Raw genomic sequence first — 17,215 nt, forward strand, 5'->3', positions numbered from 1 at the left:
GCAGCAGCAGCGGCGGTGGTATATAAGCTCACCGCTGGTGACCGGCACAGCCTATAAGCTCCGCCCGTCGGACCAGCCCGCTGTACCAGCTGCCTTCCTACTCGCTTCCCTTCCCGTCCTCCTCGCCTACCTCCGCCGTCTCCCGGTCTCCCCCCTCTTCGCCGCGCCCCCACCTCATCCGGCGTCGTCTTCCACCGTCCGCCGCCGGGACACGCAAAGGTGCGATTTTTTGACGCCGGATTCGGCGGCCCCCTCGCGCTCCTGCTCCCGAAAGGCGCCGCCGCTGCTCTGATCTGTGGTTTCATGCGGTTATGGTTGCTTGTGATCTCTACTTTTGGGCCGGTTTCTTGGCCGGTTACTTTTGTGGGGTGGAATTGGGTTGCTGGGCTGCGGTTCTCGGCGGCCTGGAGCGCCGAATCTGGAGCCTGGAGGGGGTCGGGGTTCCGTCGCTCATCGGCAGCCGGTCAATCTGCAATTCGTTCTAGTTACTTTGATTAGGTTGTTCTGGTGATCCCTTGCTCAATTCGTAGCGTGTGGAGCTTGGGGAAAGGCCGTTGTGTGCTCTAGACTCTAGTCTTGCTTAGTCCTTCTGTTTTCCTTTTCTTCCGTTTGCTTCAGGGAAACATGCTTCTGCGTCGGTTTCCTAATCGATTCTTCCGAGCGATATCGTGATTGCAGGTGGCCGCAGTCCGCAGAGTAGCGTTAGTGTCTCGCCAGGGATTAGGGGAGAATGCACTCTTTATTGCAAGTGTGTGCCAGTGACATGGAGTCGATAGTTCATCCGTGGTGCGACATTTGCAGATTTAGCGCTGAATCCATGGAGTGGAAAGATGATGCCTCAGTGCTAGCAATTGCAGGTTTAGCAGTGCAAAGTAAGAGCTGGAGTGAACACGATGCAGTTTGCCTTTTGGATTGGCCCTGTTCCATGAGCTGGCGTGTGTGAGAACGACATGGTTTGTGAGCTGGGGGCACGAGGGAAAAAGTGGCCTCTTGGGGCTGGCACCATGGAGGAGCAGCAGCAGTGCACCAAACTGGTGGTGATAAATTTTAATGCAGCTATTATTGAGATGAATCTATAGGCCATGCGACTAATGTAGTTTCAGCATCTAGAACTTCCTCTTGTTTCTGGAAAGAAGCATATTTGCAAGGACACATCCTGTGTTGCAATGGCCTAACTGCTGATTGGTGGATGGTTAATCTAACTCATTTCCAACCAAAGTGCATAATTAGGCTCTAGAGCTAAGGTGGTACGAACTACGAAACCTGTAGAATATCGAGAATGGTGGTTAATCTAACTGATTTCCAACCAAAGTGCATTATTAGGCTCTGGAGCTAAGGTGGTACAAAACCTGTAGAATATTGAGAATAGTAAAGGTTGTCCATGCAGAATGAGCTGTTCTTCCATCAGCTTCATAGCAAGTTGCAATTGTTAGATAGGTAGTACCGTCCTTCCAGATATATTTTAATCTGCTAAAGCAGTTGGGAAACAACAAAGAACACAGGAATACCTCCATGTTTTTCTTTGCATGAATCGTTTGCGACATGTGGGTCAATTTGGCTGTTGTGCACCTATTCTAGTCTAGCATTTAATGGACATAAGTGAAGATGGAACCACAGGGAGCAGGGGAGGAGGGTTAAGGAGTGCAGGAGATAATTCATTTTTTCTAGTAAACATTATTTTATGGACATGTGATGAATGCATGACATGGGAGGGGAACAGTCACTTATGGAACGTTGTTGCCTTTCCAATTTATTGTTCTTCCTCTTTCTTGGCCCTCAGTGAGTCAGTGTTCAGTTGTCTTGCTGCTTCTAATAATCTGTGCTTGGTTCCAACTTCCAGATCTTGTTTTTTGGATAAAATATGTCGTGCTTTGGATGCTGTGGTGATGAAGATGCACAAGGAGTCCCAGACTCCAGGAATCCGTACCCAGGACACCATCCAGCAAGTAAGAGCACTGGACCTTTTGTAGTCCTATGCACGGCACCATATCTCATACCATGTATTTACCTTTTGGTGCTTGATTGTAATTTCTTAATAAAATCCAACTGACCTGCAGGGAGCGATGCATACCGCCCTGCTGATCAACCTCCCAAGGGTCCTCAGCCTGTGAAAATGCAACCCATTGCAGTCCCTGCCATTCCTGTGGATGAGATTAGGGAGGTGACTAAGGGTTTTGGTGATGAAGCTCTGATTGGTGAGGGCTCATTTGGAAGAGTATATTTTGGTGTTCTAAGAAATGGTAGGAGTGCGGCGGTCAAAAAGTTGGATTCTAATAAGCAGCCGGACCAAGAATTCTTGGCGCAGGTCTGTATCTCCCTGTTTACAAACAGGAATATGTTTTTTTGTGCATTTTGTAGTCATTCTGACATGCATCTGCAGGTGTCTATGGTGTCAAGGCTGAAGCACGAACATGTTGTTGAGTTGCTTGGCTATTGCGCTGATGGGACCCTACGCGTCCTTGCTTACGAGTTTGCTACTATGGGTTCTCTTCATGATATGCTTCATGGTATTGTTTTCTGCAACATTTTTAATCTATTGGGACAACTGTGCCACATGATCTAAGATTTTTTCTGAAAAGAAAAATTTCCATGCTAAATAAACGTTGGATATGTCTCTTTACAGGAAGAAAAGGTGTTAAAGGAGCCCAACCTGGTCCAGTTTTATCATGGGCGCAACGTGTGAAGATAGCTGTCGGGGCAGCAAAGGGCCTTGAGTATCTTCATGAGAAAGCACAGCCCCATATCATACACCGAGACATTAAGTCCAGCAATGTTCTTCTTTTTGATGATGATGTAGCTAAGATAGCTGACTTTGATTTGTCAAACCAAGCTCCTGACATGGCAGCTCGGCTTCACTCTACTAGGGTTCTTGGAACATTCGGATATCATGCGCCCGAGTATGTTCTAATTTCCTTTTCAATTATTCTACATGTCTTTTGATTAATTTAGCCTAATGTTGCTTGAAATTTTTGGGTCAGGTATGCAATGACTGGACAACTTAGCTCTAAGAGCGATGTGTATAGCTTCGGAGTTGTTCTTCTCGAGCTGTTGACTGGAAGGAAACCTGTTGACCATACTTTGCCAAGGGGACAGCAGAGTCTTGTGACATGGGTAAGTTTCATCCACACATGCTCTTTGTGCTTATAAGATAATTGGACCTGTATTGCTTACCAATGTACTGGTGGTGGATCAAATTTATGATTTGTTCAATTCCGGCAGGCTACCCCAAGACTTAGTGAAGACAAGGTTAGACAGTGTGTTGACTCAAGACTTGGAGGGGATTATCCTCCTAAAGCTGTGGCAAAGGTACTATGAACAACCTTTCTTCTGAAGTATGCCTAACTAAAGTTGGTCGTCTCAACTATTTTGACAAAGTGCCAAAGAAAGTTAGTAACTGAAGAACAAAGCGATGATTGTAGAAGAATAAATGAGTGAACAGTTTTTTGTTGCCAACTTGTCTTCTAGTGTTGTTAAAATGTCTAATTCTGGTATTGTGCTCATAGAATTTTATCAGCTACTGTAAACAACACTATTGTTGAAGCATGTTTGTATTCAGCTTTAGTTTATTATGCTAAGTTTTGATCCTTTGCTGTTGGCGCTATCAGGTGTTTGTTTTAGAGTTAGCTGCCCTTTATCGATCCATCTAAGGTTTAACCTTATTTCATCTCCTGTCCTTGAAACAGTTTGCAGCTGTTGCCGCATTGTGTGTTCAATACGAAGCAGACTTCCGGCCGAACATGAGCATCGTTGTCAAGGCGCTCCAGCCCCTGCTGAATGCGCGGGCGACTAACCCCGGAGAAAATGCCGGCTCATAAGATTCACTTGACTACGCCCCCCCCCCCCCCCCCCCCCCCCGGTCTTGTATGATAGATAAGTAAGATATATGAGTCCACAATGTCGTTCTTGCGGCCGCGTGTCTGGCAGCGTGTAACATTTGTGATTATTCTTCTTCCACCGAGTTGTAAACATCAAGATTCTTGTACCCCTACAATATTTGATTCTTTCTATCGGTTGCAAGATGACCTATTTATTGGTGGCGTATCATATATATCTACCAGGAACACGTTCCTTGCTACAAAGTACAAACAACATAGGTGCAGCTTTCAGCTATGTCATGTGCCTCACTTCAGAAGGGTAACACTGTGGTCGCATTTGGATACTTCATCTGCAATTGTAATGAAACAAGTGCCCAGCTTTGATACTGGTTTTCAGTCATATTTACCAAAATTTTATCCCATTTTGGTCGTGTTGCCAGTTAGATAACATTGCCATTTTCTTTTTACAAATTTTCAAGTTCATTCAGCATTTGAGCCTCAGAAGCAGGTATTTGCCATGTAGAAACTGAAGATTTGAAGTACAGCAGAATAACATTAAACCGCAGCGACAACTGCAGTAACTACTCTGAGATTATATGATGTAGATCCATGACTTCTCATGAGCTTACACGAACTAGGTGTCACTACAAGACAGGTTATGAGCTTACATGAACTGGCAGAAACTGCACTACAGAGTACAGACTACATCTATTACAGTCTACAGGACAAGGATTGGATATGTCGGCAAATTTCGGTCTGGACATCTGATCATGCAGCATGCTCAACTGCCCTAGTCTACAAACTAATGTAAGCCGCTACATCAACAGCTTCTTAAACTATAAACTATGAGCTAGCTGCTCACCTAACACTGGAATCTGAACTTCTTTACACATGATTGGGTTCAGGATGCCTGCCGTTTTCATCGTTTTGCAAGGATGACCAGGGCTAGCATCGACATGGAGGCGATGAACTTGAAGCCCTGGCTCTCCCAGAAATTCTCCTTGATGCCATGGTACGAGCTGTTGGGCTGCTTCATGGCCACCTGGTCCATGAGCTCCTTGAGTGCCTTGTCCCTTTTCTCCCCCATCTGCAGAATAAAATGAGTAAACGATCTGATCATTGACCTGAATATTTTCCACACAATTATGGCTAACTGCCATAGCAGGGATTGTTGATTCACATGGTGTTGATTTGTCAGTTCTAATTGCCAGAGATCATGTTGATGGTCAGTGGTAAGACACCACATTTAAAATCTGAAGTCTCCGTCCCCAATTCAAGTAACATAAATGAACTGATAGGCATGAAGTCTAGAAGAGCAAGATAAATAAGCTATAAAATCATGTTTGATGTGCTAACAAGCAACAATAATATATTATGGCCATACCCTCTTGAGTTTTCGCATCTGAGATTGTGATTCTTGAAGACAAAATTCAAGCTTCAGAACCCTCTTCTTCAGTTCCTGATCAGTCCTCCGGTGCTTTTCCAACTATTCAAAAAACAAGAAATCTCACATAAATACACATCAATTCAGCACTGTCAGAAAATAGCATGTGTAGCCAAATTCTGAAGGCATTTTTGTGGGTGAAAGGTATAGAGTGTACCTGCGATTCTAAGTCCTTGCTCTTGTTTGTCCAATGAGCAGATAATATCCTGATTTCCTCTCTCAACCTTGCAATCTCTGTATCCTTAGCATTCAAAAGGTTGTTGAGATTCTGAACATTCCTTGGTGAAACATCAGATAGGATCTTTAGAAGCTCATTATCTTTGTCAGACTTGGAACCAGCTTTGGCAACTGCATCCATGATGTCGGTCTCAATCCGTGTAACTTCATCTTTGAGTTGCCTCTGTGAGAGCTCCCTTGCTTGCAGATCCTTCTGGAGAAGATCAAGCTGCTCACCTAGTTTGTTCACTCGAAGTTCGTGCTCTTTCAGCGAGCAGTCCTTCTCATTCAGCTCTTTCAGCAATGACAAGCACTGCAACTGAGCTGACTTGGCTGATGCAGCACTTGCTTCTGCTGTAGCGCGGGTAAATGAAAGTTGTGTTCTAAGATCATCCAACTCGTGGAGGTACTGCATACAAAGATAAAACAGTTATTAAGAAAGTTCATCTAGCTTGCCTGTATAAAGGAAATATTTGGGCATGAGAAAAATCATAAGCCACAACCATAGAAATTAAAAATGCAATAGGAACATAGGCGTGAAGACATTGGATGACTAGATATTTGACATAAAACAGTGGTGCGACCTTCCTCACAGACATTAGCAGCCAACAGTCAGAGCAGGAATTTAGTGTTATGTCAAGAGCCAGGACCACTCACCCTGTTGATTCATGTAAAAAAGGAAAGAAAGAAAAGGAGCCCAGACTAGAAAGTCAGAGTAAATCAAGGTAGAGATTGTCACCAAGCTGTTGGCATTGCATTACACTCAAATTTCTGGGCTCTAGACATATTATTTCAACTTATCATAAGGAGATTAAGAGTAAAACAAATAAACACAAAAAGAGACCATGACCTGATGACCAGTTTATGCCCATGTCTACAAGAAATCGCAAGGAGTGGCATGTTTTTGCTGCGAAAGCTCTAGTTGAAAGATTTGTGTAAACTCAAATGGAGGATTAAGGGAAATCTTTACCTGTTCCGTGCTACTTGTCGATGAACGCAGTTGCTCATCCTTCTCCTGTAAGCATTTCTGCAGCTTGCTTACTTCCTCTTCCATGCTCCTTGCCTTTGTCTCTGCAACCTGTCAAGATTTTTCCCTGGTCAGCAGAAACTCCACAAGCAACCCTGAAGGTACCAATTACATATGACAAACTAACCTTCCTAGTTTGGGATTCCGTCACAAACAGCTGCTCCTGGGAAGCAAGTTTATTTCTGACATCTTTGAGCTCTGCTGCCAACGACACCACGTTCCTCCGAAAGCTCAACTTCTTCTCTGTAAGATCCTTCAACAACGGATCCAAATCTGACGATGAAGAAACTGATGATGATGGCGCCACCTTCTCTGAGACGGACATAGCCAAGCCCCAGAAGAGCGCTGTTGCTCTCCCAATCACAATCGGCGAGAAGACTACAAGAGTAATCACAAGAACCAAAGCTCCTCGGGCACGTATTATTCTCTCCAAGGACCAACACAGAGGCTCACGGCAAGCATCCCACGGGCAAGACAAAAGAAGGGAGCTGAGCTTTCTTTGACCAAACCAAACACCTCTGATGGCCTCCCAAGTAGTAGCGCTCTTTCACACAGGTCAGTACAAGCCAACCCGTAGCTTTCACTGCAGAAAACAATAATACTATCTGAGAGGAGGAAAAATGATAGCAAGCATCCCTTTTCTTCGGATCAAGGCCACGAGTTCATGTGGAGCCAAGCCAGACATTTGTCGAGGCAATACAATGACAGAAGTGTAGCTTTCAGCACTCCAAGTAATCGAAATGGCAACCAGGGAAACCAAAGCAAAGCCAACAGATATTATCCATACTGCAAGTGACTTGTTCATGTCATTTATTAGACTTGAAAAAAGGGATCGAATTACGCATCTACAGACTTAGTCAACTAGCGGGTTCTATGCAGCAAAATTAGTACTGTTTAGTTAAAACTAAACCTAGATAGGACCAAGCAAAGGCATCTTCCTCGGTGCTCGCAAATAGATGAGGACAAAAGCGTCTGACCCATCCGGAAATTTCAAACCAGTTCAAATTTTCTGAAGAACCCGACAGAACCTTCTACCGAAGCTAGATACAACCGAAAATACTTGAGCCTTTCCAGCACCAGAGCCCTGAAAATCTCTCCTTTTTTTTAGGATTGTAAAAAGTTTGAATTTTTTTTCAAACAGGGGAACGCACCCACCCTGAGAACGTTGCGGATTTTACTCGTCCTAGCAAACAGAAAGGAAAATGGGAGCGTCAGAGAGCACCCGCTATCTCCGCTCAAAATATTCCGAGCTCCCAATCCCCAGCCCCAGGAACGCAAGCAGGGTAAAAAAAAATGCAGCGAAGCAAAACTCAACAAGCACGGTCGCGGGTGGACGACTCGGCATGAACAAAGAGAGAAGGAGGCGGAAGAAGCACGCACCTCGAAAGCGAAACCGCTCCGCCCGATTCCGGCGGAGACAACGCTGCTCGCGAGCTAAAGAACAACGAATCAAACGCCAGCCCTCTTCCGCTCTCGGATATCCCCTCCCGTCTCCATGGCTGCTCCTCAAGCGCACACGCTCTGACGGCCGACAGGGGAGGCGTATATTCCCCCGCTGATCCCGCCGGGTTTCGGGATAAACCTCCTTCCTTCCTTCCTTCCTTTTTCCGCCTGATGATTGAATCCTGGCGGCGCGCGGCCGAGGGGAGAGAGACGGCGGCGAGCGAGACTGGTGAAATAAATGGCTGGGGTTGGGGAGATGGGGATGATGAGCTGGGGCTGGGGGGATCCAGGTTTAAAATCGAACGCTGCTGACGTGCGGGGCCCGCGGCGCAGCGCGCGGCAAGCTCCAAATTTTTCGTCGGGGCGTGCGCCACGTGCTGACCTGGATCCTCTGTGTCACGGACTCGCGACGTTCCTGTGATCCGTGCGGTGCTGCACTGCAGGTAGGGATCATGTGAACAAGTATCATCATCGATGTAGTTGCAACTGAAGTTAGTGTTAGTTGCTACATGAGCTATAGGCCCTGTTTGGTTTCGCTTATCTGAGAATCGCTTATCTGAGAATCAAGATTTTCTGATAATCCGCTGTCTGAAGAATCCGCTGTCTGAAGAATCTGGGGTGTTTGGCAATCCTGATTATTTCTACTGGATTGTCTGTTCTGGCTGTAAAATGACCTATTTGCCCCTGAGTCCTGTGTCCCGAGCCATGCCCTGCGACGCTGCGTGCGTGACACACGAGACGAGGCCAGATGCTTTGACGGCCTGCCCTTCTCCCCCAATCTTCCGCAGCACACCACTGCTCCAACCAAGCTACTAGAAATACTAGCTCTCTCCTGTCTCCATCTCCACTCTCTGCCTGCTCAAAGCTACAAGCTCCGATCCAACAAGCTTCCAATGGCGACCAAGATCTACATCGTGTAAGCTATCCTTTTCGGTCAGTCAGTCTGGACACCATTTGATCTCAATCGGGTGTCCTTTTTTTCTTTTCCCAGCTATTGGTGTTCTGAATCAGTTAGCACGTCGCAGGTACTACTCCACGTACGGCCATGTCGCGACGCTGGCGGAGGAGATCCAGAGGGGCGCCGCGTCCGTCACCGGCGTCGAGGCGACGCTGTGGCAGGTCCCGGAGACGCTCTCCGGCGAGGCGCTGGCGAAGATGGGCGCGCCCCCGAAGCGGGCGGGCGTGCCGGCCATCGCCCCCGCGGAGCTCGTGGAGGCCGACGGCGTCCTCTTCGGGTTCCCCACCAGGTTCGGCATGCTGCCGGCGCAGCTCAAGGCGTTCCTGGACGGCACCAGCGACCTCTGGTGCGAGCAGAGGCTCGCCGGCAAGCCCGCGGGCATCTTCTGCTCCACCGGCTCGCCGGCGAACGCGGGCGCGCAGGGGCGAGCGGCGCGAGCAGGGAGAGGGGAGCGGGGCGAGCGGCGCGACCGGGCGAGCGGGGACCGGAGGCGAGCGCCTGGAGAAGAGAGGAGAAGGGGTCGGGAGGGAGGGCAGGGTGGGAAGAATCGGGAGAATCGCCGTCGGCGCTCGTGATGGAGAAAATCGAGACTTACGTGCAATGCGGTGGTGGGGAGAATCGAGTGGTCGATTCCATCCGATTTTAATCGGAGCGTTTGGGTGGGATTCTCGCTTCTCCCCACTGAGAATCCGATTAAAAGCGAAACCAAACACTGCCATAGAGAAAGAGGAAAGGATTAAAGGTATAACTGCCAAGTTCGAATAGAAGAGTGCATGCGCTGTAGCCTGAACATGCCATGAACGGCATTTTCGGCTGATAATAGTGTTTTTGTACTGGGTTTAAGTAGCTGCCCGAGTACTGCTGGATAAAGCGAACGGCCAGGTTTACTCTCAGCGAAGCCGACTCCGATCCTAATTGGTCTTAGGATTATTATTAATTTTACTATTTTGATGCAATAATGGTCCTAGGAATTAATTACTAGGATATGAGGTTACATAGAGTGAGCTCCGGATCCATGGACAGCAGCGGCACGTACGCATGCATTGTATCCAGATCTTGCGCGTACGTACACGTAGCGTGCACCGAGCTAGCGAGCTAGCTAGCTAGCTGTTGGCCTTCTCATCACATCACGTGAGGCTTGCCGTTGCGTTGTTGCGACCAACTCGTGAGTGAGATCTGGTACGTATATGGTTAGCTGTGTAGTATGGGTGCTACTGTTCATTGTACCTTTCCCTGTACGCCTTTCTACAGCCCACCACGGCCCAAGCCCAACGACATGGCCACCCATCAAGAAGAGTCGCGCGCTTTCAGTCGCCACCGCTCAGGTACCAGAAGAATATTACGAATTCTGAAATCGTATTTAATAATATATGTGTCTCCACAAGTACTTCAAAAGCCTCCTGTTTGTTCATCGGGAGTGGAAATCGTGTCTGTTTGAGATAATTGGTCGGATGGAATGAGAGATTTATCTGGCTGACACAAGTCGTATCTTGTGTATTCTGAAATCGTGGCTGTGCGAGGGTTCCAACTCCACTGATTACTTACTACGTGAAGATATGCTAATTGGGGAGATATGATCTAAGAACAAAGAATATAATTGCCTTATAAATGTCAAACTACTACTTCATCTCTTCCTTTTTTCCGTTTCAAATTATAATTTATTTTGATATTTCTATGTGCATAATTTAGATATACACTATACCTAGATACATAGAAAAATATATGCACCTAAAAATACCAAAATGAATTATAATTTAAAACGAAAGGAATATTTGAAAAGATCTCTAGAAGTAGAAAGGTCTAGACAAACTTTAATTCTTGATCAATAACGCTTCACACATGCCTACTATGGTCAATGATACAAGTTCATCGATACATGGGCGTAGTCTTGAAGGTTATGTCGGTGTTTAACCGACTGCCCACTGAGGGATATACCCAAGGTGGTAAGTTTTGGGTGAGAAGACGCCGAGATCAGGAACTCGAAGGTGCAAGGAACACAAAGCTTAGACAGATTCGGGCCGCAAGATGCGTAACACCCTACGTTCTGTATGGTGGTTTGTATTGCCTTTGGTGTAGAATGACCTAGAGATCTTCTGTTTTGAGAGTGGTCCCTGTCCTCCCTTATATATTCGAGAGGCCAGGGTTACAAAATACTAACCAACACCAGCTAAGGAATCGTACCAGAACATATCTCGAATAGATTCCTCCTGTATCAGTTAGCCTTATCTCCTATTTAAACGGGATAAATAAGAGATAAACGAGGTAAATAAGAGATAAGACGGACTTAATTTCTTAAACCTCTTTAAACTACGTCATGTACCCAGTCCCGTGGCTCCGGGTCTGACAAGTTACGTTATGATTAACATCATAGTTTCATCAAACTCTCAAACCACCATCTAATGAGGGGGAAAATGCACAAGAAAGTAGAAAAAGTCTATGGAAAAAAGATAGAGAACTGCCATAATGCAAAGTAGAAAAATAAAACAGATTCTAGAGTCTTTCAAACCTTCTAAGCATTTTTTTAAGAAATCCTCAAGATTCTACAAAGAACGTTGTTATGGGTGCTATTTGCCAAACAATAGTTGGTTCACCCACAATGAAACTTTTACAGGAAATAACAAATCCGGACCAAATGCCAGGTCAATCCAATCTTAATTCCTATACACAATTATTATAGTGTTTGTTCAATTAAGTAATTATTTTAAATTTTAAACAAGTATCTGTTTGTGAAAATTACTTCAGGTGTTTCAAGTGGAATTGCTCAGCTTCTTTTTGCATTAGAAACATGAACTCCAGTCGCACACAATTTTTTTTTTAAAAAATCTGTTTGATTTTTTTCCTAACTTCCCATATCGGGAGCTGAAGGAAAACCTCTGCTCGTTGAGCCGTTCGGTCGCGTCGCCCACCAGAGAAACCCTAATCCTCCTCCCCTCCCCTCGAAGCCGCCATCGCCATGGCGGCCCCCTTCCGCCCGTCCCCACCCGCCCCGGGCGGCTGCGGCGGCGACCGCTGCGCCTCCGGCCGCGACGCCTGGCCGCTCCACCACTTCCTCCACGAGGGCGTCTTCTGCCGCCTCTGCTCCTCCTGCGTCCTCCTCTACCGCCCCTCCGCCTTCTGCTCCGCCTGCCTCCACCTCCTCTCCACCTCCGACGCCGCCGCCACCGCGCCCGCCGGCGACCCCGCCGTCTCCCCGCCCGGGCCCACCGCCCCGTGCTCCGTCTGCGGCCTCTCCGTCGCGCACCTCTCGTGCGTCGCGGGGGACCCCGCGTCCTTCGTCTGTCCGCCCTGCGCCGCCGCCGCCGAGAACAGGCCCTTCTCCTTCACACCCGCGCCCCCCGCCGGGGGCGGGGGCCGCCGCACGCTGGACGAGCGCGACGCGCGGGTCCTCCTAGTCGCGGCGCGCCTCGCGCACGACTCCGTCAGCCGCGCCGCGGCCGCCGCCCGCGAGTTGGCCGAGCGCCGCGTCGCGGAGGCCGCAGCGGCCCGGAAGCGCTCCCGCGAGATGCTCGACGCCGCGTTCCGCGCGCTGGAGGCGGAGACAAGGGAGGCCAAGATGAGGCCCGCCCCGGCCGCCCAGCTGCCCAAGAAGAAGGCCCCGAAGAGCGCCGAGGCGAACAGAGACAAGGACAGGTTGCTCAAGCTCAACGCCATGCAGCAGCCCGCGCTAGCGTTCGCCGCGGCAGCTGCCGCCGCAGCAGCGGTGAGCTCGATGCCATTGGCCACCGTACCACCGCCCAGGGAGGACAAGAAGCCAGTGAAACAAGAGGCGCAAGGTGAGCCAACACACATTGAATCACTGTGAATGGGAAGCCAATTTGTTACTCTGTTCAATGATTGATGTGAAATTCTTGCAGGTTCTGCACCGCCGCCACCGCCAAGAGAGGATCGCCCCGCACTATTTGGGGCCTTGCAATCGTGAGATTGAGGGCACTGTAATCCATTCCTCTTCTTCCGATCCATTTCGTCTCTGTGCAGCTAAGCAATCTGAGGAGAAACTGAAATCTCAGGGTTAGTCATCTTGAAGAGTGCTAGAATCCTCATTTCAGGGTCTTCTCACCGTAAATTCTTTTCTTGTCTTGACATGCTAGATGAGTCTTTTTGCGGCTGGTCTGCATCCAGTATTCTGATTTGTTTGGTGAATGAATGTCGCGCTGAAACCCAACCAGATGTTCAGTTTCTAAATTTTTGTCGTTAATGCCTTTGATTCGTCATTGATGGAGCTAGATTGAGATGACATGAGTGATATGTACTAATTAGACAGATAGTGGGTTTTAGAATGGTGAGCAGATTCTTGCACTTCCACTTCTGTCGCTGGGCTTCATTGTAGATGGACCGAGCGATTGCTTAGTTGGTAGAGGGTGTCACAATCGCCCTGCCCACCCAGTGTTAAGTGGACACCAAAAGTGCTGGAATTGACTGAAAATAAAAGTGTTTGATGTATTTGGGAAATGCAAGTGTATTTTTGTAGACCTCCCAACTTTCAGTACGTACACCACTTGCGAGCTGTCATGTATTACTTCTTTCTAACATGGAGTCATGGACCTTGCAATCTTATATGATCATTTATAATGTACATCAAATTTCTTTCCAGTTACAGCCACCCTTTGATTTGCATAGAACAGGCAACAGTGCTCAGATCCCATGGCTGTAATGAGGCTGTACACATGTATATCTCAATTCTCAAGTTAGATGACAGTCGTTCCTACAAGGTTGCAGAATGTGATTTTTGCAAGTTGATTGCCAATATCGGAAGGAATGCTATGAAACTGGAAAGCATAAGTTATTACAATTGAGATATCCAATTAAACTCCAATGCTGTCTATATCCCAGTACGTCTTACTAAACGCTGAAGTTAGCATCACTCAGACAAGTTTGCCCAGAAATTAGTTGGGGGCAGCAAGTTAAATGAAGAACAAAAATATGCATGCACAATTGTAGTTTCCTTTTGCCATTGTTGAATTAACCAGAGGCTCAGCCAAAATATCTGGACAAGCTGGGATTGACTCAGGCCATACAACATGAGCTTATTAAATAAACGAGAGACGGAAGCAAAATTTGAAGTCAATAAAGTTGCGAAACAACATCAGCTTGACATGTCGTACTCCACTCCTTCCAAAACTTCACCATCAGAGAACCCATTTCAATTTTGTCAAATAATAGCACCTGACACATCAATATGCTACTACCGAAACCAAAATTCTGCACATGTAAAGTTACATATTCCGATGCAGGAAAAACAGGCCAAAAGCAAATCCGGAAGTTCATCTTGACTTTGCCAGTTCAGTGTTATGTATTGTTCATCAGTCTCCTCTGTTGTGTTCATGACATGGTTCATTGCTCTAAGGGTTCATCACTTTAGTGGTTATGCTGCGAATGAAGCAATTGCATCCATCTCTTCTTGGAGCAGGAGTGCATCGATGAATACATCCAGGTTCTCCCCTTCCATGACATCTGCTATGGAGTGGTGAGTGATTCCAACACGATGATCTGTGACACGGCCCTGAGGAAAGTTGTATGTTCTGATTCGCTCAGACCTGTCACCACTTCCAATCTGCTAAGAAGTTAGGCCTTGGGAACCAGTAGTTAACAACTTAAAACGGGAGAGAGAAAAATTTCGATTTTAGATTACCTGCTCTGATCGAAGCTTTGATCGGTCCATGTGGAGTCTTTGCCTTTCGATTTCATACAATCGTGCTCGGAGAACTTTGAGAGCTTTGGCCTTGTTCTAGAGAGAGAGTGAATTATAAATTAGCATATCGGTTTCTTCATAATCGACAGCACTTGCACAAACTCAGTTCAAATATTACAGTTGTGCTAATGACAGCAAGGCTATGAAGAAGTGAGTAGATAGAGATGAAAAATGAATGAAAAGACGTGAAACTGAGTTCTAGGAACTATAGCATTCCAGGTTTTAAAGGGGAGACCTACTAGAATGTGCATATAAAATTTTGTTCCTGTTGTTTGCAAAATTGAAACCCTTACCATGTGCTGTGATCTCTCGTCTTGAATTGCAACCACTGTTCCGGTTGGAATATGAGTTATCCTAACTGCGCTGTCAGTTGTATTAACAGACTGACCTCCAGAGCCACCTGATCTGTAGGTATCAATTCTCAGGTCCTCATTCCGCAGTTGGACATCAACCTACATTTTCAGAAGAAAGTGATTTTGTTAACTGTTAATCATGCTGGGGATTGCACAGATGAACAAAAGTTGAGTGGGAAAAAAGCCAATCAAAATGCTATATCCAATTCTAACCTCATCAGCTTGAGGAAGAACAGCAACTGATACAGCACTAGTGTGCACCCGTCCAGATTTTTCGGTCACTGGCACTCGCTGCCATGACGGGTTATGTCAAATAATACGAGATCTAAGTAGGTAAATATGATTGACATTATAATTCTGTCCCATCATTGTACCTGAACTCTATGAATGCCGCTCTCAAACTTCAGTTTGCCAAATGCCCCAGGACCTGATATTGTTCCACTAGCTTCCTTCATACAAATGGATAACAACAGGAAATATGTGAATTAGGAGTTTGAGAGGTTCCAAATCTTAAATGGTGGCAACACTTGTGCTACGGTGAAAAAACATGCGCATATATACAAACAAAAGTTGGGAAGCAATGACAAAGGTTGTACCTTGTATCCTTTAACAGCAGACTCCATTATGTCAATGACATCAAATTTCCACCCGTTCTTCTGGGCATACTTTTCGTACCTATAGCGTAGAAGAATCCAGTTTAGTAACATAGATTGAGGATCACGTACATTTTGCTCCGGAGCAAGATAACCTACATTCTGAATATATCCATTGCAAACAAAGATGCCTCTTCTCCTCCAGTTCCTGCAATACAATATCAGTGACAATCAACTATCGCCCAATAACAGAGAAAAATTGGAAAGATGAATTGTGCTCATGAATGCACAGGACAAACTCCAGCTTACCTGCACGCACCTCCAGTATGCAATCCCTCTCATCTGCTTCATCTTTGGGAAGCAAAGCTCTAAACAGTTCATGCTGCAATTGTTTCTCCTCCTCGACAGCCTCAAGTAGCTCTTCTGCTGCCATCTCGCGCATGTCTTTCTCTTCACGGGAATTTGTTACCAAAGATTTCAAACCTTCGATTTCCTACAAACAAACAATGCTTCCTATGAATCTTGATCGTTCACACAGTATGTTGCAGCATGTATAATTTTAAACCATATCACTACCTCCCGTTTCGACCTCAGCCCATTGATCAACTCCATGGTGCTCTCCAGCTTGCGGAACTCCTTGTTAGCCCTAGAGTACTCTTCGGGCAAGGCAGCTGGCTGTCTTCATTAACACCAACTCACATCAAGTCTATTGCAATGAGGCTATTTTATTCTAGCATAGTGATAAATTACTCCATGCTTGTTCATACTCTGAATCATTAAAGACGAGCTCGCCAATCCGAAATTACCTGGTTGATTTGCTCCTGTAGATACGCACTCCTCTGCTCGATCAACTTCATTCTCTGCTCCATCATCGCCACCAGGTTCGCAGGCAGTTGCTGGCTCATCTCTGATGCAAAAAAAAGAGGGCTGAAACGAGATTTCCAGAGTGCTCTGCTCTTCTTGCGGCAGTTCAAACTCTACAAGAAAAGCAACAGAGGGAGCCAGTTCTGAGGTGATACCCACCACACTCATACTAGCGCGCGCGAACTCGAAGTTGAAAGAGGGGAGCAAGTTGCAAGAATTGGAGATGAGAGGTGTGCTCACCGGCGGTGGAGTAGAGCCGCGGAGGAGGGCAGGGACGCCTCCAGGTCGCCGGGGGCGCCGCTGCGGCAGCGGAAGGGATGCGGCGGAGCCGTCGGAGCGCGGCGAAAGCTCCGCCGCCGCATCGGCGTAGGTGATGCTGCATCACGGGTCACGGCAGCGGCGGCGGACAGGCGGCGGCGGCGGCGGAAGTAAGAACCTACTAGTGCTAGTTGCCTTCGGGTTCGGCCGTTCGAGTTTAGCACTAGAAAGCGCCTATTACCCATGTTTACGTATTTTGCAAAATTCCGCCTTCTGTGGCGCTTGTACACTCACTCGAAAGTGATCATGGGTTTTTTAAGGAAAAGGCCCATTTTTAAGCACAGTTCTCACTCTCCTCTTGAAAAGTGGGCTAGCTTCCTCTCAAAAGAAGAAAAAAGAAAAAAGGTGGGCATTTGGCTATATTTTATGTGAAAGGACCTGCAGTCTAGTGGTCACAAGAGCTTCAGTAGCATTTTAGGTTCTGGATTCGACTCCCCATAAGAGCACGAGAGCGAATTTTTAGGATTTAACAGTCTTGTGCTTTCAATGGTGGGC

The 17,215-nt window shown here is 46.9% G+C and overlaps 5 protein-coding genes across 9 annotated transcripts; 3 read left to right on the plus strand and 2 right to left on the minus strand.

Annotated features, from left to right (window-relative positions):
• Positions 1-47: 47 nt before the first annotated feature.
• Positions 48-4,044, plus strand: LOC112885063 (probable receptor-like protein kinase At2g47060). Of its 2 annotated transcripts, XM_025950742.1 has the most exons (8): positions 48-219; positions 1,841-1,946; positions 2,058-2,305; positions 2,381-2,507; positions 2,624-2,897; positions 2,979-3,111; positions 3,220-3,306; positions 3,684-4,044. In XM_025950742.1, exons 2-8 carry the CDS (start codon positions 1,862-1,864, stop codon positions 3,813-3,815), a joined length of 1,086 nt encoding a protein of 361 aa, XP_025806527.1. In that variant the 5' UTR covers positions 48-219; positions 1,841-1,861; the 3' UTR covers positions 3,816-4,044. The 2 variants fall into 2 exon arrangements, with proteins under 2 accessions (XP_025806527.1, XP_025806529.1); XM_025950744.1 differs by lacking the exons at positions 48-219; positions 1,841-1,946 and having other exon boundaries at positions 2,238-2,305; positions 2,398-2,507.
• Positions 4,045-4,365: 321 nt separating this feature from the next.
• Positions 4,366-8,200, minus strand: LOC112885064 (nuclear envelope-associated protein 2-like). Its single transcript, XM_025950745.1, has 6 exons — positions 7,883-8,200; positions 6,630-7,085; positions 6,446-6,553; positions 5,417-5,884; positions 5,200-5,301; positions 4,366-4,902 (listed from the first exon to the last, which is right to left on the minus strand). The coding sequence occupies exons 2-6, from the start codon at positions 6,825-6,827 to the stop codon at positions 4,735-4,737; spliced, it is 1,044 nt and encodes a 347-aa protein (XP_025806530.1). The 5' UTR covers positions 6,828-7,085; positions 7,883-8,200; the 3' UTR covers positions 4,366-4,734.
• A 409-nt stretch (positions 8,201-8,609) lies between these two features.
• Positions 8,610-9,612, plus strand: LOC112885066 (NAD(P)H dehydrogenase (quinone) FQR1-like). The gene is made up of 2 exons (XM_025950747.1): positions 8,610-8,861; positions 8,971-9,612. The coding sequence occupies exons 1-2, from the start codon at positions 8,839-8,841 to the stop codon at positions 9,476-9,478; spliced, it is 531 nt and encodes a 176-aa protein (XP_025806532.1). The 5' UTR covers positions 8,610-8,838; the 3' UTR covers positions 9,479-9,612.
• Positions 9,613-11,794: 2,182 nt separating this feature from the next.
• On the plus strand, positions 11,795-13,457 carry LOC112885065 (angiomotin-like). 2 transcript variants are annotated; one of them, XR_003227218.1, is made up of 3 exons: positions 11,795-12,676; positions 12,758-12,911; positions 12,992-13,457. XR_003227218.1 is itself a non-coding variant. In XM_025950746.1 (2 exons), the coding sequence occupies exons 1-2, from the start codon at positions 11,857-11,859 to the stop codon at positions 12,820-12,822; spliced, it is 885 nt and encodes a 294-aa protein (XP_025806531.1). In that variant the 5' UTR covers positions 11,795-11,856; the 3' UTR covers positions 12,823-13,430. The 2 variants fall into 2 exon arrangements, 1 of the variants encoding a protein (XP_025806531.1); XM_025950746.1 differs by having other exon boundaries at positions 12,758-13,430.
• Positions 13,458-14,060: 603 nt separating this feature from the next.
• Positions 14,061-16,871, minus strand: LOC112885062 (peptide chain release factor 1). Of its 3 annotated transcripts, none has more exons than XM_025950739.1 (11): positions 16,643-16,871; positions 16,345-16,445; positions 16,115-16,213; positions 15,848-16,031; positions 15,698-15,746; positions 15,542-15,620; positions 15,320-15,394; positions 15,159-15,236; positions 14,886-15,044; positions 14,533-14,628; positions 14,061-14,454 (listed from the first exon to the last, which is right to left on the minus strand). In XM_025950739.1, the coding sequence occupies exons 1-11, from the start codon at positions 16,782-16,784 to the stop codon at positions 14,266-14,268; spliced, it is 1,251 nt and encodes a 416-aa protein (XP_025806524.1). In that variant the 5' UTR covers positions 16,785-16,871; the 3' UTR covers positions 14,061-14,265. The 3 variants fall into 3 exon arrangements, with proteins under 3 accessions (XP_025806524.1, XP_025806526.1, XP_025806525.1); XM_025950741.1 differs by having other exon boundaries at positions 16,115-16,217; positions 16,306-16,515; positions 16,643-16,782; XM_025950740.1 differs by having other exon boundaries at positions 16,115-16,217; positions 16,643-16,668.
• Between the last annotated feature and the right edge of the window lie 344 nt (positions 16,872-17,215).

This window comes from Panicum hallii, chromosome 3 (genome assembly GCF_002211085.1).
Source record: "Panicum hallii strain FIL2 chromosome 3, PHallii_v3.1, whole genome shotgun sequence".
In the NCBI taxonomy this organism is placed as follows: Eukaryota; Viridiplantae; Streptophyta; class Magnoliopsida; order Poales; family Poaceae; genus Panicum; species Panicum hallii.